This window comes from Chiroxiphia lanceolata, chromosome 2 (assembly GCF_009829145.1).
Source record: "Chiroxiphia lanceolata isolate bChiLan1 chromosome 2, bChiLan1.pri, whole genome shotgun sequence".
Taxonomy (NCBI): domain Eukaryota; kingdom Metazoa; phylum Chordata; class Aves; order Passeriformes; family Pipridae; genus Chiroxiphia; species Chiroxiphia lanceolata.
The window spans coordinates 4,580,313-4,606,122 of NC_045638.1; the positions used below are offsets into that span (position 1 = coordinate 4,580,313).

General features: G+C 46.2%; 1 protein-coding gene across 1 annotated transcript; it reads right to left on the reverse strand.

The window, feature by feature from the left end:
* Positions 1 to 845: 845 nt before the first annotated feature.
* On the reverse strand, positions 846 to 24,141 carry RIPK4 (receptor interacting serine/threonine kinase 4). Its single transcript, XM_032678168.1, is given in 11 exon segments — positions 846 to 1,987; positions 1,989 to 2,264; positions 2,266 to 2,651; positions 2,654 to 3,016; positions 3,990 to 4,242; positions 4,764 to 4,870; positions 5,766 to 5,924; positions 6,955 to 7,004; positions 7,808 to 7,956; positions 15,637 to 15,928; positions 23,737 to 24,141. Coding segments are annotated over 11 exon segments (2,367 nt in total). The 5' UTR covers positions 23,919 to 24,141; the 3' UTR covers positions 846 to 1,837.
* Between the last annotated feature and the right edge of the window lie 1,669 nt (positions 24,142 to 25,810).

Genomic DNA, 25,810 nt, shown 5'->3' on the forward strand with positions numbered 1-25,810 from the left:
CCAGTGCCAGCTGTGTTGCCTCTATGTAATGCATAGCTGGTGCCTGTTATTGTGAAAGACAGCATGGAAACAAAGACTCATGAGTGTGGCCTCATGTTTAATTAGAAGCTAATGTGCTATTATTATTAGGCACCGAAGGAATGTACCAGCAAAGCACTGCTTGAGCTCTTTTAAAAGCATTTTATAAGTGTACTTTCCCCTTGCCTTGCTGGTGTGAACCACCTTTATTACGAGGTGCAAGACTGCTGTTCCCTGGTCTTACAGCTCTTTTGCAGTTCAGGCAGATACTGGAATTAAAGTATCTCAAATCTCACTGTTCAGGGTACTCTGTAATAGAAGGGAATGGTGTGTGCTGGGCCAGGCCAAGGGTTTAAGCACAGTGCTAAGAGACCCAGTGGTCTAATGAGAGACTGATTAAGCACAGCTTAATGAAACATGATCACCTTACTGGTCTCAAAAGAAGCTGAAGGAAGCAGTAGGAAAAATACAGTTTTGTTTGTTTAATGAGAAGCTTCACTGTCAGTAGCTGAGGAGCTTGCTGGGACTGCCATGCTCTGCTAACAGGGGTATTGCTTTGTAACCTCCACGTATTGGCACAAGCGTGGCTTCACCATCTACTTGCAGTCGGTGAACTGTCTTAAAACTCAAGACAGAGCTCTGAGCAACCTGGTCTAGTGGAAGGTGTCCCCCACCATAGCAACGGGGTTGGAACTGGATGATCTTTAAAGATCTCTCCCAACCTGGAGCATGCTATGATTCCATGATCATTAACACATGACAGTTGTGTGCTGCTGCTGCTCAATGGGTTTTCAGTTGCTTTAACAACTACAAAATACAGACAGATATAGAACACAATCTTTTATTAATAACAGATCACATTTGTACTTTGAAAAGAGTGAAATTAAAAGGTGTATTAAAACATACCCACTCTAAGCAATCTATTTTCTTCAGTAGAAAAAAGCATACAACAGGTAGAAATCCTATATACACAGTATATCAGTCTGGTCATCGGCCCCTCCAAACGTTGTTTTGTAAATTGGTACAACAGTGTGAGAATATACCATCCAGTTCCAGTCCAGTATGAATTTTAGCTTTTGACTTGTTTATTTAAGACAAACCACTAAGCACTTAGTTCAGCTTACTGATTTTAGAATACACACAAGGTGGTACTGCATATGAAGACACCAGTGTTAAGCTTTTACTTCTGCTTATTATTTTTGGAATCCTGCATTGCTATTAAGTCTGCCTCATAAATTTTGAGTACGTGGAAATCTGTAATCAGTGTCTCCATTAAAAAAAGTACCAGAAACATGATTATCTTAAATAGCTCTTTCCTCATCTCTTGTGTTAACTTCAAGCAGATTGGTGTTTTATTTATTCTACACTGGAGGCATTCATCCCAAAATACAGATCACTGCAGTAAACCAGAAATCTATGACATCTTTTTGTTTTGTTTTGAGGAAAATAAAAAAGCATAATGTTAGTTCTTAAATTAGTTTGGCACATTAAAAAAAAAAAAAAAAAAAAAAAAAGAAGGCGGGGGAACCCACAAGTCACATCCTTCTCTCACAACATTCTCAGGAGGGGAATGTCCAGATCCAGCCAGGGCAGGGCATGTGCAGAATGAATGAGACAGACCACGGCGTGGCAGACTCCAGCTCGGGGCCTTACATCCACGTGCAGTCTCATCACACATTCAAACTTCTGCTGGCTGCACCTCAGTCCATCACTGACACCGCCGGTGGGGTCACTGCACAGCTGCAGGAGGCCCTGAGGAGCTGAGCTCCAGCAGCCTCCTCACACCAGGTACAAAAGTATCGCGTCTGGCACCTTTGGCTTAAGTGTCACTCAACAACACAGTAAGTGAGCTATTGCTGCCATGCTGAGCAAGGGGCAGTGGGGTGTGACACTTGGGCCTCGGCATGTCAGTGTGTGCCCCGTGCTTCAGGAGAACCTCGACTGTTTTCGCGTGCCCTCCTCGCGCAGCCCAGGTGAAGAGCTGTGAACCCTTCGCTGTCAGGCACGTTGATATTTTCTGCACTGACAAGTTCTTCCACTACCTCAGAATGCCCGTTTTCCGCAGCAAGATGTAAGGCTGTCCTGTCTAACGGGCCCCTGGCCAGAACGCTGGCCCTTTCCTCCATCAGCAGCTTTGTTGTGGCCAAGTGGCCGCTGCGCGACGCCAAGTGCAGAGCCGTGTATCCCTCTGCCGTGGCTGCCTCGATGTCTGCGCCGTGCTTCAGGAGCAGCCTGGAGGTGCTGGTTGTGGCCGGTTTCAGCAGCTATGTGCAGGGCAGTTTGCAGGAGGGCGTTCTGGACGTTGACATCCGACTCCAGGTCTATGAGGAGCCGGGCGACGCGGTAGTGCCCTCGCTGGGCGGCCAAGTGCAGCGAGGTCCTTCCGTCCACGGTCTGCACGTTCACGTCCGCTCCCCGCTGCTTGGCCAGGAGCTTCACGATGGGGAGGTGGCCCTGCCAGGCAGCGTAGTGCAGTGGCACCCAGTCGTCCTTCCCCTTGATGTTCACGTTGACGCCTCTCCTCAGCAGGATCCGCACGATGTTCTCCTGGCCGTACTGACAGGCTATGTGGATGGGGGCTCTGCCTTCAAAATCGACCTCGTTTAGGGAGGCATTCTTATCAAGCAGCATTTGGTGCTGAAATCATCCCCGTTTTGGGCAGCAAAGTGAAGGGCAGTCCACTGGTCCTCGTCTTTGGCATTAACGTTGATTTTCCTAGCCATAATCAGCTCCACGATGGTTTTAACTTTCTTCTCAATGGCTATGTGAAGAGGGGTGGATCCCTTCTTGTTGGTGAGGTTAGGGTTAGCGTTGTACAGGAGGAGCCACTTGACACATTCTTCTTGACCAGCTTCAACAGCCAAGTGCAAAAGGCTGGAGTTCCCATCTAAAACAATATCAACATCTTGAGGCTGGAGGATCTTCATCAGCTTGCTGGTATCTCCAGACAGAATTGCCTCCGTTAGCTTCCTCTTCTGTATGTCTGTAGTACCAATATCTAAATGGATATGAGGAAGAAAATTTTCACAATGAGGGTGGTGAAACACTGGAACAGCAGGTTGCCCAGAGAGGTGATAGATGCCCCATGCCCCATCCATGGAAACATTCCACTCAATCTAATTGAAGAGGCCCCTGCCCATTGCAAAAAGGTTGTACTAGATGACCTTTAAAGGTCCATTCTAACCCAAACTGTCCTATAATTCCATGGAAAAGACATCATCACATTTCTGATACCCACCAAACCTTACCTGCCCATGGCAAACAGATGTGCTGGTTTCAGCAATGAGTCGACTGCAAACCCATCCACCCTTCTGTCCCACAGCTGTCCCAGAACAATTTCAGGTCAAATGTGGAACCCCACTAACTCTGTTTCTGGTGACAGGAAGACCAGAGGATGCTGTGGTTGATCTCCCTATGTTAATCATTGTTTAATCAACTGGAAATAGATGCCTGGGTTTTGCAGCACTGGACTGAAAAGTGAGGGGGGCTTTATTACATTGTTCACAGGGGCTGCTGAGAGGGTGGTTTGAATCTTCTCCAAAAATAAAGGTGCTCAGATTTAGGCTTGGTATAACTGAAAAAGCCACAAACTCAGCTGACCTGACTGGGCATTGGCTTTAATCCCACTTCAAGCGGGACGCTGGACTATGTGACCTCCCTTCCAAACCAACCTCTACATGACTGATTCTCCAACTGCTTTGATGGGAGTTCAGGTCACTCCTTTTCAAAGAGTAAATGAGATTTATTATTTCTCATTAGATCACATTTGGGAACCACATAATTTTTTTTTATTTATATTATTTTTTTTCTTTTAAATAACTACCTCCAGTAAACAAATTTGTAGCGCTGACAGCAAGAGAAAGCAAGGCTAACAGTAATTTCCAGAATGTTATTCTTTACATGACTACTCTCCAACCCATTGACTCCCATGCCCCAGTCCAAACAACTACAAAGAAAAACTTGACCATTACCTGAACTCTCCCTTTCAAAGGAAAGGGAAAGGGAGCCTCTGGATGAAAAAGCTGAATCTACAGATGAAACTCCTGAAAGCCGCTTGTCACTGGAGGCAAGTTTGGACTCAGAAGAGCTGCGGCTGAGATCCTCAGGGCCTTCAATAGTCTGTGAAATCCCTGAATCCAACTGGGACAATAACTCTGAGAGACTGTAATCCTTAACTGATGGTAGAGCAGGCTCCTGTTTCTTCTGGGACAGTGCACAAATCCCCTTCAAGAGAAGCACACAAGCATTTTAGAAGGGTCAGCAAAGAAAACTGAGCAGGAGGCCCTACAGAAGAAACATAAATTTCTTAATTTGCAGGTAGCCTTTAAAGACTATTTGTATTAAATGAAAACTATGAACCAGGTCGCTGAAATTTTTCCAGAAGCAGGAGGGCAGCTTCCATCAGTACTCACACAGCCAGTAAAGCCATGTGGCTCTTCTGTCTACAGTGGTTTTTAAGATCAGTCACACCCACATCATTCCAGCTTTTGTTTCCTAACTGTCTTGCTCTCCCTCAACAGAGTAAGATCCACTTGCATTTGGTGCTGCACTGAGGTTTTCCTGAGCTGGTTCCATGCTCCTGCTGTCACTTTGGCATTCCAGTCCTTCACCAAGACCCACTTCTATCAGGCAAGGTAGTGTTCAAAAGCAGCAAAGAGAAGGTTGCTTGGGACGTTACAGGTCACAGAGGAAACTGTTCCTCACAAAACCCATCATGTTTGAACAAGAAGTGGAAGAGAAAATACCTCAGGCTGCTGCTCCGGGGAATTCTTGGTGTCCAGGTCCTGAGTTATCATCTCTTTTGTTTCATCTTCTGGTTTTTCACAGAGGGCCTCTGTTTGTGAAGTGATTTCTTCAAAGAAAGTAAGAGAAGGTTTTAGGGTTTTCTTACAGGAGACTTTCTGAGATGCCCTGCTGCCTCTCTCTGCCAATAGAACTTAACAGCTTCGAGATATTGTGGGAGAAAGACTCCAATTCTGACTATTCCATCTAACACCTTATCAGTGGGCACAAGAGTGCAGCGAAGCAAAATGTGCACAGGGCTGCCCAAACAATTCATTTTTACATTCAAACCAGACTGGTGTTACACAGTGGCTACGCTGCAGGACTGACTGTGAAATGAGAACCAATGTACTGCTGGTAGACTTCGACATGTTTATTGAAATATGAGGTCCCTTCAGTCCCCATTCCTTGTTTGACCAGAAGGAGAGGGAAGAGGCAAATCTCTCCAATAATGCTACATCCTTCTGCACATTTGAATTCCTAGCGGGTGCTTTGGACAATTTCAAGCCTTTCACCAGAGTTGCCTTTTATTGAAGAAAAATGATAGTACAAATGGTTTTGTTACAAGAAAATAACCCAGTTTCTCAACACACAAGAGCAAATTTCAAGAGCCAGGGCCTTCGGTGCTTTGGTATGGTGAAAACCACACCAACTCCAGCTTGCCCTCTGCCCCAACACACACAATCAGAAATTAACACAATTTCTGGCTAAATGGATCGACTGGTTCAGTACCAGGCTTGTTCCTGACCCGTTTACATAACACCATCATGGTCAGACATGTCCTCAGATAATCCCTTCCTCCACAAATGAGTAAGTGGCCTGTATCATTGTCTCTGCCACACAATGTGCTCTATTTATTCTGTCACAGAGGTTCACAGCATTTACCCCAAGGATTAGCAGAGTCCTGAGCAATAACGTGACTCACAGAAGAATAAATGGGGAGCCAAGTTACGAGGAAATCTTACCTTGAAATGTTGGCCGTTCACCAGGATCATCTTGCCAACATTTTTGCATCAGTTTGATCAAGTTATTACATGAATGAGGTCTGGATTTGGAAACAGCAGGTAGCTCTGGGCGGTGGCCTTTAACTACTTTTACCATAATATGTAAAATGTTGTTTTCCTCTGTAAAGTAAAGGCAACACAAATTAAGATCTCCCAGCAAAAGGAATCATTTCTCTTTTGTCTAAGAGCATTAACAGTGCTGAAATTTTGTTTTCATGCATTTTTTTCCAGAGTTCTTATTGACAGGGGGAAAAAAAGTTGGTTATCTTCTCCCACAATACATTTTTCAATGCAGTAACACCTGCTCCCCATGTATCAGTTAAAAACAATTGTCCATGAGCGACTGTGCTCTTTCTCCACCCAAAAAAAAAAAGACACAGAACCAGAGAAAAAAAAACTCAAACATTTCTTTGCTACCTCTCTTTTGTATTTCCATATCTGCTGCGAGAAAACTGAACCTTAAGTTTTATTTAGACCAAGTACCTGAACTGTTCATAGAGGTGAAGGAAGAACACGAATCAAGAAGTGCAGTAATGTGGCCCCTGATTCTGAATCAACCACTGGGCTAAACGGAATCTCTCACAGGGAGGAAAAATTAATAGTAGACTGGAACTTGTTCAGACATGTCTGCTATACATAGACCAGTCATAGACACAGGAAAAGTCATAAAGAATAAATAGCTGCCTGTTGAGAGGTGCATCTACTGCAGGGTGGAACAAGGCTGATTCTCACAGACAGCTTGCCTTTTTTTTTTTTTTTTTTAAAGGAACAAATCTGTACCCACAATCTACAAATAAACTACAGAACGTCTCTAGAGAGAGAAAACAGCAGAGCTGCCTGCCAGGTTGGCTTTGCCAGCGTATCAGAAGTCTGAGCAGGCCACACACCAACGTGGAGCTTTGTGCAGCAAACGCCAGCGGGAGCAAAAAGGGGCAGACAAGGGCCCCTGCAGCAATATGGGCTCTGCTTTTATGAGCAGGACACAGGAGGACTTATATTTGTGATCACAACTGGAGAACTTAAAAGGGTTTACCACGTAAGTGTGCAGGACTTCGGAGGTCATGCACATAACCTGGGGATGGTGGGGCAGGAAGCGTGCTTATCAATGGGAAAATGGAAAAAAAAATTCCAAGACAAACCCACAACTTACCTGCAAAAGGCTTCTTTTGTGTAAGAACTCCCCAAACCACAATGGAAAAGCTACCAAAAAAAAAAAAAAAGGCAAAAAAATTATTTCTAGAAATAGTAGTTTTTTAATTTTATTTTTTAAACAAAGCCAAAAAACCCACAGAAGTATAATTAATTTTTCTAAGTTCCTAGGTTATTTTCTTTGTCCCTCCACTTCTGCATCTAATTCAGCTGAACACACACAGCAAGATGCAGCCAAGAAGCACGACTTCAAAGTCAAGCTTTTGCAGGGAGGAACCTGAGGCAGCAAACAGAGGGACTTGCTGGAGGCTGCCAAGTTCTTGGTAGCATTTACCAACTACCCCACATCAACACTGACAAAATCAGAGAGCAGCAGAGCATTACAGTGGATTTAATTTAATGCTTCTACCCTGTGAGATGACTTTAAAGAAATACATTCCATTTAGAATAAGACATATCTCTTTAATCTACAGCTCTGATTTCCTTTTCCTAATCATCTTGCCATGAAAGAACAGCCAAAGACCTAGTGATGAAATCCACTGAAGATAACTAAGAATTCTGTCACAGACTCAAGAAGTAGGTCAAGATGTACCTTTAGATGGGACATTAAAGGTGGACAGATTGCCTCCCATGCCAGTTGCTAATAAATAACTTCAAGACCAAGGATCAGATGCATTTTTTTTTAAAAGGCCTCTACCCTGTAAAGGCTTTGCAAAAAGCAAAGCAAATGTGACACGTGAGGCTCTAACTAGATTTAGGGGTTTCATACTCAATTAGGTTTTATAACCAGAAAAAGAGGGCTCATTTTACAGCATTACTAACAGTGCTTTTAAGTGTTTTCATAGTTAACTGACCTGTACACATCGTGTTTGGTGTCAAAACACCTGTTTTTCTCTTTGATGCGCTCTGGAGGAAGGTAGGCAATTGTACCACACAAGCCATCCATGCTGATGTCATGGGAATGGGACAAGCCATTGCACTTTGCAAGTCCAAAGTCAGAAATCTGCAAGAAAAAAAAAAAAAAAGAGGAGCAGGGGAGAGGGGAAGAAAAGTAGAGGGTACCATTAGATTTTTCAAGGTGTTCACAAAAAATTTTCAGCAAAGAACTACAGGTGTAACAGGATGACCCAACAAATACAGTGAGCTGCTGTTCAGAAATATTAAGCCAAGAAAACACCTCTGGAAGCGTAATGCTATGGTAAGTTTTTCTTGATGGTTAAGCTAAAAGAAGCAAATAAAATAAAGGCAAGCAGTTTTTGCAAGCAGCAGCATGTCAGCCCATTACATAGCAAACACAACACAAACAGTCAAGACAATTTATTGTAATTTAAACCCAGTCAAATTTAGCTAGTGCAAACTACTTTAACGTAATTATTGGTCCTGCCACCCCCTTTCCCTACGTAACCTCACGTTGTGTGCTGTGCTAAAACAACCTGGGCTCTCCAGTGAGCTCTAGAGAATTGCCCTTTCAGATACCACTGTTACACTGACCATGCCAACAAGGACCAAACCAAACACCAGAGGAACCAAATGTTTAAAAAAAACCCCAGATGAAAACACACACACACACACACACACACACACACACACACACACATCCAAAACCCACACAGGGAATTCTTTCTGGCAACCAGGAGATGCAGCAAGTTGGAGCAGTGACGCAGCGAGCGCAGCTGAAATGAACAAAACAAGTGACAGCAAGTTTATATAAAAAGGACACACCTCCACTTTAATTTGAAGTGTCAAACAAATATGCATTCATTTGCTCTCAAGGGCATACCAATCGTTGAGCAAACAGATAGGCAAGGAATTTCCTTTGTCTTAGTTATTTCCCACTGGACAAAAATGTCTATTATGTTAAGTGTAAATTACAAGGAAAGTCAAGTCTTTTTGGACCACTCAGCCCACTGATTTTTGCCTACATGTTAGGTAAGATTCCCCCTCACTCTGACTTATACATGCTTTTTATCTAATAAATACTCAGGTCTTTCAGTGACTCATTCCCCTTTTGATCTTCACGGCTTCCCCTTTGAGAAAGTTCTCCCTCAAAACAACAAGCATAATTAAAAAAAGCTTTTTTTTTTTTTTAATAGGCTGTGACTTTACACTTTCAGAAGTTTCTCTCTAAAGATACCACAAAACCAGTTGTAACATGTGTCCATTACTGGAAAGGGAGAAAACTGCTGCCAGCTTCAGCCTCCTGGAGAAGAGGCAGGTTACACAGCCATGCTAGGAATCTCCCTTTGCCATAAAACAAACAAAGCAACCCACACAGCTTCAGGAAGAACCTCTCCCATGCACAAAGAGCTCAACAGAGGCATTCTCAGGAGATGGAGAAGTCCTGTCCCCTAGCACACAGGTATATCCAACCTGCTGTCCATCTGCGTCTTAAATCTGCAGGGTAATGTGGGAATGAGTGGAGAAAGAAAAATGAAAGGGAAAAAAAGGGGGAAAAAAAGAAAAAAGTGTAGTCAGCTGGAGGAATAGTTGCTTGTGGGGTTACAGTCTCAGCAGGGGATTGCTGGACTCCTCAACAAGCCAAGCAGTGGAGTTCAGGAGAGCAGCAAGGAGTCAAGAAACCCGGGTCTTCGATCCAGCTTAACTCTGGGAAGAGCTGAATCAACCACCCCAGGAAGCGCTGCTTGAGTATGGGGCACTTAGTGCTCCACAGGAGAACAAAAGCACAGCCCCAACATCCCACAAGCCCCGTGGTGGTGTCAGGGTAAGGAATGAACCGAAGGCTGCAAGTCTGAACGGATCCGACTCGGAGAAGCGCCGCTGTCCTTTGATTAACGCGGAGCAGAGGCTTGGATACACCTCAAGAAATCCAGGCATAATTACAGCCATTCACCTTCCTCTTTGTCTAAACAATGCACAGCGTTTCCTCCTGTGTCAGTTAAGAAACAAAGATGAAATGCAGGCAGCACGGTGACACTCCTGCCTTCAGAGCCACCAGCCATGTGGGAATGTAAGGCTGGGGGCTAAGGCAGGAGCTAAGCACGTCAGACAGAAAAAGTCTCAGTCACCCTACAAACTAAGAAATGGCTAAAGTACATAGAATATCCCTCCTAGCCTAGCAAAAACTTCACCTTGCGGACCTGCCCCTACCTACTGTGAAGGACTGGGTTTTATACCAACTAACAGGAAATTCACCTGTAGAGCAGGACTTCGATCACACCAAACCCTGCAGAAAGCACTGGACACTGGGAACTGTTTATCTTTCAGGCTGCGACCAAAACAGTGTGATTCTGCAGACAGCTTTTTGTGGCTTTATTAGTTTCCTTTAGGGTAAATTTTCCACAACTGCACGGTGTGTTTAGTATGCAGTTTCTTTAAACACCAGTGGGGAACTGCGCAGTGGGTGGAAGATACAGCCACTTACTTACCTATTTGCCTTTAAACTGCTTGCCAGGTACCTCGTTCTGCAACACAAGGCACCCTTGCTGGTGCAGGGCAGTGAAAGTGGAGCAGCCCTCCCCGCTCCCTCCTCTGCATCCCCACTATCCCTGCAGCCCACCCCGGGATCTGCCCTGCGAACCCGCAGTCTCGCTCCTCGCACCGGTTATTTTTATTCCAGGTGGGTCCCACCGTGCTTCAAAAGCACCCCTGGTATCAGCAGAGCTGAGAGGAGACACGGAGGCGACGGAGGCTTCATGCAAAACCCGCGGTGAAGGGGTAGGAAGAAGAGAAAAAGGAAACCTTGGCCAGAGCCCACGCAGACAGTGGGATGGTTCATGTTCAGACAGCTCCGCTCCTTAAAGGTCTGCATGAGAACAAACACGTGAGCACCGGCTGGGGAGGGGAGCTGCACGTGTTTTCCTTCCTTCCCAGCAACACTGACTTTACCGAGAGATCCCAAGACCTGAAGATTTGGGTTTCTTTTTTTTTTTTTTTAAGTTTAGTTTGTTTTAACTCGAGCGCACCGTGCACACTGGCCCTTCTCTGCCTCTGCCGTTTGTGGGTTTTTTCCCATTCTGGTTTGTAGAAAAACACTCACTTGCAAAGTTTCAGATAGTTTAGGTTTGTTACAGTATTTTTGTAATTTTCTTTTTTTTAAACTAGAAGATATGCTCACGTAACTACAATGGTTACTACAGTCAGCTATTCCCAAACGCTGCAGGGATCTAGCTTGGAAATCAGTGCTTGGAAAGTGTTTTCTTTAACTAATGACTCCTGACAGACCATCCTGAACTGTGCCCTTAGCTCCTGATGTCCTGAATGAGCCCCCTAGCTCCTGATGCTGCAAGGCATTTTCCTGCAAGTAAGACTCAAGAACCCACTGCCATGGACTCAGGGACAGAGTTCAACAAAAGGTTTTCTTCATCAAATAGGTAACAAATCCATCAGAGTAATTTTTAATCGCTTGCTGGCACATCCAGTATTTGTCTCTGTCCAAAGTCTGTTGTGCACCTGGATGCTGAGAATGCCACCACATTTGTCTACAGGGTTTCAGATGTCTGGGGGTGGGAGGGTTGCTTTGTTTGGTTGGTTTTTCTGGGGGTAGGGGAGAAAGGGCTCTTTGTTTCAGTTTTGTTCTTTAAGAAAGACAGAAATTTAAAGAAATATGCACACGTTTGGACTACTAAAAATTATGATTAAAAATTAACTCCAGGTATAGACACAACCAGGATCTGCACTTCAAACCTAGTTCATTACTTCAGTGTTTATGAACACACTTCAGTTAGCTACTAAAAGAAGTTTTTCTGAAACAGGCTGTATTTCCATCCTTTTCCAGTCTGCCCTGAAACCTTAACTCCTCAAAACCCATTCCAGGTGGGACAATTGTAATGCTTCTCTTCAGAAGCAAGCACAAACCAAAGCCAACATCCATTTCAATCCATCATAAATCTGCATTACTGTAACAGGGGTGGTTTTGTTCCCTCCCCTGTGCCACCACAATTAGATCAATTAGACAACTGATCAAGGTGCAAACCAGCTTGTTGGTTGGGATTAAAGAGCCATACAACAACAGCCCTGCATGGAAACCTTGATCAGGAAAGGTGGGAAACAGCCAGAAGGGACACACAAAATAAAGATCCTCCTCATTTCTGATAACAGGAGAGCAATTGCACCTGATAAGAAAGTGGCTGTGCTAACTACATCAGGTATTCTAAGAGACAACTACTCTTCATCAGCCTGGCCTCTGGGTATCACTTGGACCTACACTTAACCACCTACATTAAGAAGAATTCTGATCAAGAAATTTGCCAACTGACTAGGCTGCCTCTAAATCCACGCTCAGAAATTCTGCAGCCTCTTCTTCAGCTGAATCAAGTAAAAGTGAAGACCACTTCTACTACCCATGTTTAGCAAGACCATCAATGCACGGTACAAACACAGCAGCAAACTTCATACTGGTTTAAACTGGAGAACTGGGGAGGGATAAAAGCAACTACAGTGAGCTCACAGCAGTGCACAGCTGAGGGCAGCTCACTCTGCTTCAAGTTCTTTAAAAGCAAAATCTGGGAGATGAAAAATAACTGGTCGGGCTTGCCTCTGTGTGTGCATGAACCCACACATATACATACACATGTATCTGTCTGTGTGTGTGCACACATATATAGGATAAGATGAGGAGCTGCAAAAAATCAGGCTGGAGAGCAAGAGAAGCAGAACTTAAAAATAAGGCTTTTGCCCTGAAGTATTAGGCTGCAGGTTGACTTCATTTTAAATACCTGAGCAAAAACCAACACTCTTGACCATGAGATACTGAAGATAAAAAACCTGGGAAGCAGCAGAGAGAGAGAGCACGAGGGCATGGGCAGCTGGCAACAAGTCAGGTATGAGATTTCTGCACGTGGTGGGGTGTTTAGTCTCCTGCAAAGGGCCCCTGGACAGAGATCACATCCAAGCAGGGATCACAGCAAACCCACAGCCCACGAGGGCAGTGCTGGAATGTGGCATTGCTTCCCCTGTGCCAGCGATTGCCACATCACAGGCAGCTCAGGGGAGACAATCCACAACGTGCACGGAGGGCAGGAAAGAGGAAGAAGCAGCTCTTAAGATGTGGGGGAGTTAAGCAAAAAATAGGTACTGAACAGCCTGTGAATACTGGAAGGCTGCATATATGCACTGGAGAAAGGGGCAGGGAGGATGTTGGCACAAATAGAAGCAAGAGGTTGATAGTAAGGAAAAGAAAAAATGCAGGTTGATCCCTGCTAACAAAGCCTGCCTGGGTATGGGATAATCCTCCCAAGGAAACCACACTGTTTAAGGCAACCAAGATGGAGCAAGACATGGTAGGGAAGGAAGGTCCCACCACCAGCTCCCAAGGGAGGATGCATGAATCCATCCTCCAAAAAACAGCAAAGCTTCACCTTGTGTTGCACGTATTATACCCATGTATTTTAAACCACCAAGGAATCCCCCAACGAGCCTTTGGTAAAGTTAATATCTCTCTATCTGTATCCCTGCTCAGGCTAATCCCATCCTCTTAATTACCCTCCCAAGGACAAAATTCAGCACACACTTATGTAAGACACAGGCTTTATGATATGGAGGCACCCACTTGATGATAAGTTCTGTAGAACTGCACCGTGTTAGTCATCAGCCTCACTCGGGGCTTTACAGTGAGTACTGTCCTCGTAAAAGAAGGAGGGTGTGTTGCCATTTAACTCAAGTATGGCACAGCAGCATTTCTAATGTGCTCCACTGCAAGGCTGGCTGCTTCCTGGCTCAAGGGCAAACAGTTTATAAAAGTCCTCCCTATCTCCAAACTCTTCTTTTGCAGCGTGCAACACCGCTCACCTCAGGATTCTGTTAGGGACAGGTCACCTACAAAATTAATGCCAACATTTTAAAAAAACACCTCCATCAGCAGCTCCAGTAGCCTTCCAGCAAGAAAATGCACATTAAATCAAGCTGCAGGGTCTGAAATTTAATTATGAGTTTCACATCACTCAAAAAGAAGGTTTGGGGCCACACTTTTAAAGTGAAGGCACCTCACAGAACACGTTCATCTCTTGTTTTGCATATAGGTTCCTAGGTCTGCTTTGCTGCTGGGAGGGGTTCCCAAGATGCCTGCAGATGTAAAGGACTGCTGGCTGGAAAAGTTTTGGATTAGACCATTCTTTTCTGAACTTAATGGGAAGGGTCTGAAGACCTTCATGTGTTTCATGTAGGGAGTGAGTAGCAACAGTTTAGAGATGTCAGCAATGACCTCACCAGAAACTTTTTAGTTTTTGTACATTTTGCACTTTGCCCCCTCTTATTACATCACCACCCAGATATAGGCTGTACAGCAGGCAGAATATCAGGCATTTCAACCTCCTGAAACAGTGAGAAAAATACAGCCTTCATATCTTGGCTCATGGATGAGTCAGGAATTAGGAATTTAAGAAGTTATGCAAGCAAGTATGAACTTTAAGTAAATAAATACCTAGCACAGGCCTCTCAGCACCAATGTGTGAGAACAGGCTTTCAGCAGTTCAGATCCTGATGTCCCTGTATGAATAGCATGACCACCTGTAGATGCCTCCTGCCTCAGAAAGAAAATTCTTCTAAGAAGTAAAGCACCCAGAGGCCCAGTGAAAAAAGCTGAGATTGTCACAGATGTGATTTCATTAGAGGCTCACTCCTCTCATGGCTCCAACCCTCTCATGACATCAGCAGAGATGTCTTTATTCAATGAAAACTTCATTTTCAGAAGGGTACAGCCAGACCAAAGCCACTTGACCAGTGAGGGGGGCAGGAAAACAAGGAGCAGATGGATTATGGCACTGCTAAACACACAAACAACAAACAAAAACAAAAAACCAAGCCCTAAAAAACCCAGGAAAAAGCTGTATTTCAGTCTGTTTCCTCTCCAAAAGGAAAGATGAGAAAGCAAGCACAACCTCCTTGGTCCAGCTGTCAAAACAGAACTTCCAACAGAGAAGGCTAACAAGTTTTCTGGCTTACTCTGGAAATGGATAACAAAAAGAATTTCATGCTGTTACAGCCACAAAAAATTCCTTTAAGTGACCTCTGGCAGACACAAACAGTCAGGACAGAGATACTTGTTCACTGTACATGCTCTGAGCAAATGCAAGAGGAAAATGAGTTGCCTCTGGGAAGGCTTCTCCAGACTCCAGCTGTAAATGAGATTTGTGTACTTAGTGGTGCATACAAAGCCAGGAAGACCCAGACAGAACAAGGCAACCACTGGGAGCTGTGCAAGTGGCAGAGATGATTTAGAGGTTCACACTGCTTTTCTTTCCTCGTTCTCATCTGCCTCATGGCCCTACTGTGAGGGAATTTATAGCAGGACCCATTAGGTCTCAAAACCAGAGTTCACTGCATCCTTCTAAAATTTCAGGGGAGTTCTCACAAGTTTGCTAACCGTACTTCTATTTATGTACCAAAATGGTGCATAATCAGGTGGATTTAGTTTTGGGTTTTATTTGGGTATATTTTCACAGAGTATTCTGAGTTGGAAGGGACCCACAAAGGTCATCAAGTGCCACTCTTAAGAGAATGGATCAGACAGGAATAGAACCCAGAACCTTGGTGTTATTAGCACCATGCTCTAACCAACTGAGCTAATCTCAAGATTTAAACTTGGAGATTGGCAGGGCTGGCTCAGTGGGCATTTTCTAATTCAAAAGGAATGCTGCTGGTTTTTTCCCAGGCTTTCTGCACCTGGCAGGAGCCACGCGGGAATATCCAAAGGTGGGGTCCCTGGCACAGACTGTCCAGTGCATACCTTGACATGGTAGTGGGCATCAAGCAGGATGTTTGCAGGCTTGAGGTCCAGGTGGAGCAGTGGGGGGGACATGCAGTGCAGGAAGTTCATCCCCACGGCTGTCTCGTGGATGATGCGGAAGCGCAGTTCCCAGGGCAGAGGTTCGGAGGCCAGGAGCTTCTCCAGAGACCCCGTTTCCATGTATTCCATGACCAAGCCAACCGGCTCCTTACAGATGCCATAAACAGGGAGGATGTAGCGAAACTTCGCCATTTCCATCTTCCTGGCTTCTTCCAGTAACTCCATGCGCTCCCTGGGTAGGAGAAGGGGAGGTGAAGGATGGAGTAAATGTTTTTCCTCCCGCCAGACGTGCACAGAACATTTCTTATAACCCACTTGACTGAACCATGCTACACCTCACCAGCCTGCACTCCAGGTGTATTTCCACGTTTACTAATTCTGTTTTTTATGCTTCTAAAGGACAAAAAACAGGCGAGGCACACACTTCCACAGTGCAAATATCCCGAGCACAAAGCCCATCTCCCCGCTTTGATGTTTATGCTGTGCTGTTAAGAACGAGGACAATACATGCAGAGCCCACATTTACCACTGCTGTAAGTCCTTGGGCTAAAGTCATTAACTTTTTGTGAGTCATAAGGCTGAGTTAATCAGGAGAGAGCACGGACAGCATTGCTCCAGCAGCCATGCACCGACCCAAGTGCTGGGAGAGGAATCCCTGGGAGCCACCATTTAGGGGAGCAAGCTGCCTGCTGTAGGCAGGGAGGCACAACAAAAGCCTCCTTGTCCTCAAAATACAGATTTGACAACATTACTGTGCTCGCTCAGCTCCAGCAGATGCCAAAAACTCGCAGTGCACCATTTTAAATGATGTAACAGGCCTGGTCCTGGCAGGTGTAATGAGCACCCCGGGTTGTTTACAGGTCATTTCAGCCTGACCCTGTGGAGGGTTAAGTGTTACTCAGTCCAAGCTGCAGCCTCCCAGGTCAAGACCCTTAATTGCTGTGCCCTTCTCCTGCACCTCACTCACTTCTGCAACAGCCCAGAGGGACCCGCTGGGCATCGAACTGAAAAGAGGAAACAAATGTCCTCTCCCCAGTCTGACTGTGCCCACAAAGAGGGGCCACAAACGGTGGGTGAAAGAACCTTCAGTCTCTAAAAAACTGCTTTATTAGTGATGATGAACAATACCCAGAGCAGCTTTGGGCTGTGGGTATTGTTCACAATTGGTGACATCACTGTTGCTGTCACCCACCGATGCACAGGAGGACACAGGGAGGTCAGACAGGTCAGATTTCTTGAACAGACCCTCTCTTGTTTCACAACAGCTCCTGCAATGTACCCAAGATGTGTATGCTATTTAATGGAGAGCGGTACCCGAAGTAACAGGAAGAAGTTTTAACACAGATACCTGGTAAGCAGAGGGTCCTACTTTGAAAGAAAAAAAAAAAATCACATTGCTTTGATGTTCCCCTACCCCGTGCAGGCATTTTGGGGTGACCAGCTCTCCTGGGAGATATCAGGGTTTAAACATAAAGCTGAGGGAGCACATTCTCAGCAACTGCAACAGCTGATCAGAAGATGCTTGTACCCTCTGCAAGGCAAAAAGCTCTGTCGCCTGGAAAACACCTGGAGACAAATCCTGCCCCAGCCGCAGTCTGTGCCCTGTGCCAACAACAAGTGATGCCAGTTACTGCTGCGGGACCCTCTGCCACAGCACAGCTATCAGCTCCATCAAACTTCTTTTTAAAAAAAAAAAATTAAATCCAAGCTAGAAGCACTCTTCTCTTCCACAAAGAGAAATGCCGAGTCCAACCTTCATGCAGCAAAGTCTCCCCTTCCCACGAGTCCCCCCAGTGCTTGGATGAGTCGGGGGCAGCACACACCACTCACAGCCTGCAAGGGACCCTCAGTGCTCCCACGTGGGAGCGATTTTGGGAGCTGTCATTTGGCCCTCAGACTCCACTTTAGGACGCTCCGGTTCCCCTCTGCTTTGCCTGCTGTGGGATGTAAACCCAACCAAGGTGGGAACACGGTCAGCTGCCTGCTCCTCACCTGCTGTGGCAGCCTGCAACCACCTGATTCAGGTAACATTTCACACCAGGGGCAAGTCGAGCTTAGCCAGAAGCACCAGACCTATTTCAGAGGCAAGATCAGGCTGAGAAATGGTTTAAGAAGGACATACACGCTGAGAGGAAAAAAAAGATAAGGGAAATCTTTTCTCTCTATTAACCATGTTGGCTCCTGCTGCTCCCTACAGCAACTTTCTTGTGAAATAATTGCCTTTGCAGACAAGTACCCAGTTTGCACCTTGGCACGCTGGAAGGGAGCGCCCATGAATAACACAACCAACTCCTTGCCCCCAAGCCACATGCATAGCCAGCATAATTCACCAGGCCTCGGCGGGCTGAGCTCTGGAGTCAGGGATGTAAAATACCTGTCTGAGCCCTCCAAGGCAAGGCAAGAACCCAGCAACAGCTAAAGTCTAGCAAGAACCACCAGGCTCCCGGGGATGGGGTCCCCGGGCTAACAACAGCCTCAGAGAGCATCACCAAAAACACAGAGATCATCGGCTGGGGCATTTTCTCTACAAAAAGAGAAATTTCACTTTCAACAAAATAATAATAAAAAGCTCCCTTTCTGCTTGAACCAGACCCGGTTAACTGAGTGAATTAACTTATTAACGAACAGGCAAGTGCCCTTTATCTAATTTGCCTGCTTAAATAAAGCCCCCATACAACAGTTGCCACCTTTAGCGCTTTCCCATACCCAGAGCATTCAAAACTGAATCAGACAGCGGTCTGGCACAGCCAGGGTAGACACGTCGGCTTTCAAATACCTTTCCAAAAGGCCCCTGTCACCTTTTGAAAACAGAAAAGGAAAGAAGACAAAAGAAATAAAGAGAGCCAAAAGAGTCATTAGCCAAGTGCTGGAGTGCACTTGCATTAATCGTATTAACACAAACAGCTCGTTAAAACAAGATCTCCTCCATCAGGTAAAGATCAAAGGTCTTTCCCTCCCTTTTCCCTTACGAGGTGCCACTGGCAGTCGGCTGAGGTGTTCTCAGTGAGCCCATCGCCTCAATACACAAGTGCTAATGCTGCAACAAAGGATGCTGCAGGGATCCTCCAAGTTCACATTTAACAGATCAAAGGATGGGACGGGGGTGTGTGTTACACCGCTCAGTTACTCCCAGCGCTTAGAAATTATTCTGCACTATCCAAAGTGGAGGAAAAGAAAAGCTCCAGGTGGGGTTTCTCAGTCAAGAGGCACAGGACTAGTCTCTGTTATAATAGTTTCTTATTTAACGCCTACACGATTAAAGAGTCGGAATTATCTTCTCTAAGAACCTTGGCTCCATTCCCCTCCCCCTCCAGTATTATATCCTAACATTATGGTAATAAAAATTTAACAAAAAAAGGGAAAAAAGAAAAGGAAGAAGGAAAAAAAAGGGAAAGGAGGAAAAGGAGGAAAAGGAGGAAAAGGAGGAAAAGGAGGAAAAGGAGGAAAAGGAGGAAAAGGAGGAAAAGGAGGAAAAGGAGGAAAGGAGGAAAGGAGGAAAGGAGAAAAAAGAGAAAAAAAGGAAAAAAAGGGAAAAAGGAAAAAAGGAAAAAAGGAAAAAGGAAAAAAGGAAAAAAGGGGAAAAAAGGAAAAAAGGAAAAAAGGGGAAAAAAGGAAAAAAGAAAAAAGGAAAAAATAAAAAAGGGGAAAAAGGAAAAAAAAGAAAAAAGGAGGAAAAGGAGAAAAAGGAGGAAAAGGAGAAAAGGAGAAAAAGAAGGAGAAAAAGGAGAAAAAGAAAAATAAAAAAGGAAAGAAGGAAAAAAGGAAAAAGAAAAAAAAGGGAAAAGAAAAAAAAGGAAAAAGAAAAAAAGGAAAAATGAAAAAAAAGGAAAAAGCAAAAAAAAGGAAAAAGGAAAAAAAAGGAAAAAGGAAAAAAAAGGAAAAAGGAAAAACTTGCACACAGGACAGTTGAACTCATGTAAATCATGGGGTGCACACACTTCCCCCTATAATGGACCTAGAAGACAGGGGCACACACATCAAGAGCTCTAGCACTGAGTCCAGTGCCAAACAACACCTCTGTCAGAGAAGTCGATAACAGAACAGCCATTTTCAAAGCAATCACGAATATTACATGAATGGGAGACCTCTGACATCCTCAAAAGAGCTGTCTGCTTCCACTCAAAGTCAGACCTCGGACAGACAGGGCTGCATTCTTTGGATTCTGCAGGAGAGACAAGGGACTTGCTCTTGCCCACCACCTCACTCCCCAGGGCCCAGCCTTTGTACCACAAACCCTGCCACAAGAACAGCAGGAATTACGGCTGTATCTGCATTTGTGTGTATCCAATCTTTATGCCCTAGAGATAACACTGTTATAAAAACACAGCTTTAAACTCACGAGGCAGTCCTTGCAGTTTTATATTCCCCCACCGCTGCCACCACATTTCCCTAATGGAGTCTGAGACAGAGCAGTTAAAAGTCGCTCCAGAGAAACTCAAAAAAGGCCCTGAAAACCTGTCATGGGGCCATTTGTGTTAAACACCTCCAGAGGCAGAGCAGCCAGGCTTTTCCCAGCCCAGGGAAGTCAGGAATGCAAAAACTGCTGGTGGTGCAGACGGGGTCCACAAAATTATTAACACCTCTGAATTTCTTCAGGAACCCTTTTCATCTGCATCGTGGCATAGGTTTTAAGGGCATACAGTGTCCTCTGCTCTGCAGGGAACATCTTTAACGACCTGCACATTGCTAACCCTCAGAGAAGAACATGAATAAGGGAATACAGGAAAAACCACTGCGTGATCTGGGCAGAATATGTTGGGGGAAAAAAAGGAAAAAAAAGAAAAAAACCCCTTATTTCAGGTTAACAGAGCTCAACCCTGCTAACAGACCTCTGTAGCACAGCCCTGGTACCAGAGGATTACAGGTTAAACTGGAGAGCCAGGCTCACTTTTACTCCTTAAGGAGCACAAGGAGAGTATTAGGTTCTATCTACACATCCAGAGGCCGAGATTTTTATTCACCTTCATCACCTAAATAAACACAGATTCCGCTAACAGCAAGGCACTTCCAAAACCTCCTAAACTTCTAAGTCCTGCCCCACTCCCAAATCCAGGATATGCAGAGGGAGGTACACACAGGGCTTTGCTAATTTTTTTTTTTCCCCAAAGAAGAAGGCAGATCTTTCTACCTCCACAACCCTGCAGTCACCCCCCACGGCCGACACCTCCAGTGAGGAGCCCTCTCCAGGAAAGGTTGCCTCCTTCACACCCGTTACAGCCTGCACATTCTGTTCAGATGTAAGAGATCCACAAAGGATCCTTTCCAAGATCCCCACCCTTTTTCTCCAGACCACACTTCCATCCTGGCCCACATGGGTAAAGAGAAGTGACTTCGCCCTCTCCACTGCAAGTCCTGGGGGAAGAGGCTCCTCCACCTTTCTTTGTCACACTCTTTTCCTTCGCACTTACATCGACCCTCCCCACCTTGAGAGCACCTTGAGTCATATTTGGAAATGCAATCTCAGGGGACTGGGGAAAGTGGGAGCAAACAAGGTGTTAGGAATGGAATTTGGCTGGATTGTCTGAGAGGGCTTGGGCTTAAAGGTAAAAGCACTTCTGGCTCTACATTCAGTTTTTCTTCTGCTGGAGGCCACTTGGCTCTGTGATGTGATAATTGCCAAGGGAATTACTCCAAATCTCTCACTGTCTGCAGAAAGCACAGCAAGAGAGACTACAGAGCGTTACCGCCACCGAGCCATTACAAACAGGGTTTTAATGTGGTACCAAATAAATACATCAGAAAAAGCCTCCCTGTTTTTCAGTTAATGTTTCTGATACCACTGGCAATTCTTCTAGCTCTTCACAGGGTTCCAAGTAACAGCTAGTGAAGTTAATCTCCTGGATTAACAGTCTAATTACACAGGCTTGTTTCGACCTGCGGACTAAAGAGGCAGTGTTTGATTTTGTCTGTGCCCCCCACTCCACCATTTGAATAGCACAAGTTTATTAGAAAAGTTTTTTGGGTGAAAAGTCTCAGTGGAACCAACTCCTGAAAGGCAGAGCAACCCAAAAACCAAAGGAGAAATAGTTATAAAAAAAAAAAAATTTAGCTAAGCTTTATTTTGTAAGGGCAGCTGCTTCAAAGGCCAGGAACCCTCCAGTTTCTAATCAGTGCTCCCCCTCAAGCATCTGAAGCACAAATTCTACAGTAAAATAAATTAGTGTTTCAAGGATTGGTTTATTGAAATGAATCAGAAGCTGCAGGAGCCCCACCATGCCCTCAAAGTTCCCAAATTCTCAAGGCATTTTCACTTATTGCACTGGATGTTTGTATGGTCTTCCAGTATGTGCACACTTCATAGCCACTGAGGGACAGGTGATTCCCTGCACACAGTATATATTAATATGCAGCTGTGGTAGCAACTCTCAAAATTAATTGTTCATATTAAAATAGGTGACAGCATCCTTTGACTAAGAGTGAAAATTAACTTCTGGAGTAAACTTCCAGATGTGTTTTGCAAGCTAAAAGTGTAACAAACGTTCTGGCTTATTTTTAAGACATGTTTTAATCCTAACTGAAAAATTAATCAGCTACAGTACTATTTTCATTAGGCCTCAATAAGCATAAAGCCTGAAATCTACTTTGAAGTTTTAATGCTAGGGGGGCTTGCAGGTTAACCCAACAAAACAACCTCTGCAACTCTGAGGTGTTTTCCATTTTATTCACAGACAGCACAGCTACCCTATGCATACATTAAACTCTCCCTTTCCCCTTTCTTAAAAAGGACATTTAATTTCATTTACTATTCTACATAAGCCATGCCTATAGCAAAGTCAGCAATTCAGATAATGGAAAAGATGCCCCACTACCCCAGAAATCTTGTAGAAGAGAGGCTTACAAACATTTTCAATCTTGGGGCAGCTTATCTCCCTCCTCCCGCAGGATCCATAAGGAAAACCTTTTGGGACCGAACCAACCCCACGCCTCAAAAAATGAACTGCAGCATCAGCTCACGAGTTGGTAAAGATCCCAAAGATCAAGGTGGAGCTGGAAAAGCTCCATGAATGCGATTGGACCCTACTCACCTCCTTCTGCACAGATGCTGACTGCTGGAAATCACTCCTGTCCCTAAAACAGAAGGATGTTTCTAAAGATGCATCTGACAGCCTTCCTCTCCTAGGAAAGGAGAGCTGCACTCAGTAGGCCCCCACCCCTGGAAGTGTCCAAGGCCAGGCTGGACAGGGCTTGGAGCAACCTGGTGTAGTGGAAGGTGTCCTTGCCCACGGTGGGGTGTTGGAACAGAGTGATCTTTAAGGTCCCTTCGAACCCAAATCATTTTATGATCCCATACACAGCATGAGCCCAGCCCAGCCCATCGTCCAGCACCACGGACCACAGCTACTCACAGAGGGCAGGTGGGCTGGAGGGGGTTCCCACTGTGTGGTACCTCTACCTACAACACAGCCCCACACTGGACTGCCCAGTGAGGACTCACCCTGAGCACACACACACAGGGAAAGGCGCTGGCCCTGAGCTGAACGTGGTGAACACATTTCCCAGCACGTCTCCTTCCAGCACCCACTCCCAAAAGACACCAAGCCCGCGGCTACAGCACCCACACCCCAACACCCCCCACCCTAAACCTGCTACTACCGCACAGGAGTCCCGGCTAACACACCTGCGAGCTAAAGGACTGCTTTGCTTAAGGCAGGGAGCCCACTGAGAAGCCCCTGGGTCCCATTCAGCATTTCCCGTTCGGGACTGGTTTCCAGGACCTTTGGAGCCGCAGCAGGCCCACTGCTTTTAGCACGAGCCAACACACGCACAACCTGGGCAGGGCAAAAATGCTTTCCGAGTGGCTCCGAGGGAACAGGCAAGGCACATGGAATATTTGATCCTAACTGCTGCTGTCGGAAGAAAGGGCTGCGAGACGGGCAAGGCTGCGGATGGAGAGCCCTCGGTCACCCCGCGGCTCCCCCCAGCTGCACATCCACGCAAGGGCAACCGCAGGGAGCTGTGGGGCAACCGAGGGCTCCGGGATGCCCCCGTGGGAAAAGCACCGTCGTCCCCCCCCCCAAATTCCCCTCGTCGGCCCCTTACTTCTCGTCCACATGGAGGCTGGGCGAACACTTGATGGCGAGCCAGGTCTTCCAGTGGAGGTGCCGCACCTTGTACACCTGCCCGAACCCCCCCGAGCCGATCTTCTCCCAGCTGCCGAACTCGCTCTCCTCGAAGGTTTTCAGCAGTCCCATGGCCCACGGGGAGCCGCTGTCCTTGGCCATCGCTGCCGCTGTGCCCGGACACCGCCGGCTCCGCGGAGCGAGCGCAGCCGCCGCCGCTCCCTCCCTCCCTCCGTCCCCGCCGTCCGCCCGCCCCGGGGAGTCAGGTGAGTCAGGTGTGTGCCGGGGGGGGACCGGCCCAGCGTCACTTCCTGGGCCGGGCGAGTGGGGTGGGTTTTCCAGAGGCCCCTCTTGTCTCCCGGGACCGGGGAAGGGGGGCAGTTCCCAGGTTACGGCTGCCCCGGGGCAAAGTTCTTGTCCGGAGCTCCTCGGGCGGGAGGGGAGCGAGCGCACGCTGTTGAGCCGTGACAAATCAGCTGTTAAATAAAGGGCAGGGAAGCACCAGCCACCGTATTCCTGCCTTTTCTTCTTCCCTTGCTCGGGGAACCCCGTCCCTCCATCCCTTCCCCTGTGCATCCCACTCGGCTCTGCGGGACTCCGGGAGCCTTCACTGCGTGGCCAAGGCTGGTATCTCTCCAGGCAAGCTCTGGAGCAACAGCTTTTAGGCTTCTGGGAAACTAGTGCTGAGAACTGACACGTCTCTGGGTTTTAGTTGCCCCTGGGATTAGAAGCTTGGATGATCCCAGTGGCAGATTGCAGTGCCTGGTTCCTTTTGTTGATCTAATTGCAGGTACCACTGGACTCAGAGTCATAGAATCAGTTAGGCTGGAGAATAACCTCCAAAATCATGAAGTCCAACCTGTGACCATTCTCCACCTTGTCACCCAGCCCAGAGCACTGAGTGCCACATCCAGTTGTTCCTTGAACACCTCCAGGGATGGAGACTCCACCACCTCCCTGGGCAGACCCTGCCAATGCCTGACCACCCTTTCCATGAAGAAATTCTTTCTGATATCCAACCTGAACATCCCCTGGTGCAGCTTGAGGCCATTTTTTCTTGTTCTGTCACTTGTTGCCTGGAAGAAGAGCCCGACCTCCACTTGGCTACAACGTCCTTTCAAGTAGTTGTAGAGAGGGATCAGGTCTCCCTTGAGCATCTTTTTGCCCAGGATAAGGCAAGTCCAGCTCCCTCAGTTGCTCATCATAGGACTGACTCTCCAGACCATTCCCCATCTCCTCTGCTCTTCTCTGGACCTGCTCCAGCACCTCAATGTCTTTCCTGGATTGAGGCACCCAGAACTGGACACAGCACTTGAGGTATGACATCACCAGTGCTGAGTACAGGGAGACAAATCACTTCCCTGGTCCTGCTGGCCACACTAGTTTTGATACAGGCCAGGATGCCACTGGCCTTCTTGCTCACCTGGGCACACCTGGGCCTCGTGTTCAGCCACGACTCAGACCAATGGACACGGGGTCTCATTGTGTCACTGAGATGCTGCAGTTGGAAGGAAGGAGCCTGCAACTTTTGGTATGTAACACGGAGGCAAAGAGGCTGTTCCTGTCTGCATCACGACCTTCACACCTATCACAGGTCTAAAGGTTAATAAAGCTCGTGTTTGTTTGTTACACTGATATCAGACTCGAGGTGATTGTTCTAGGCAGCCAGTGTGTGTCATTTAATCTGGCAGGTTAGGCAATAGATAGAGGACAATGTGTTTTAAAGCCAGGATAATAGCAGTTCTTTGCAAAGCTCCATTTAAAAAAGAATCTACAGAGACATTTAATTACTTTCAAAAGACACGGGACGTCAAGTCTGTTCTCAGGGCTTTATTCCACATGGACTTCTTCCTGCTTAATTTACTATGGATTAAACTAAACAATGGCTTACTGTGAATGAGAACATCAATGTATAAATAAATCAGGAATACAAAATAGCTGTGTGGAGAGACAAGTCCATAGGTCACTTCTATATGGCCTCCTTCTGGCTATCACCCTGACTTGTTCCTTGATTTTATTTGGGGCTTCAGGTCTCACTGGATCAGCCTGGAGAG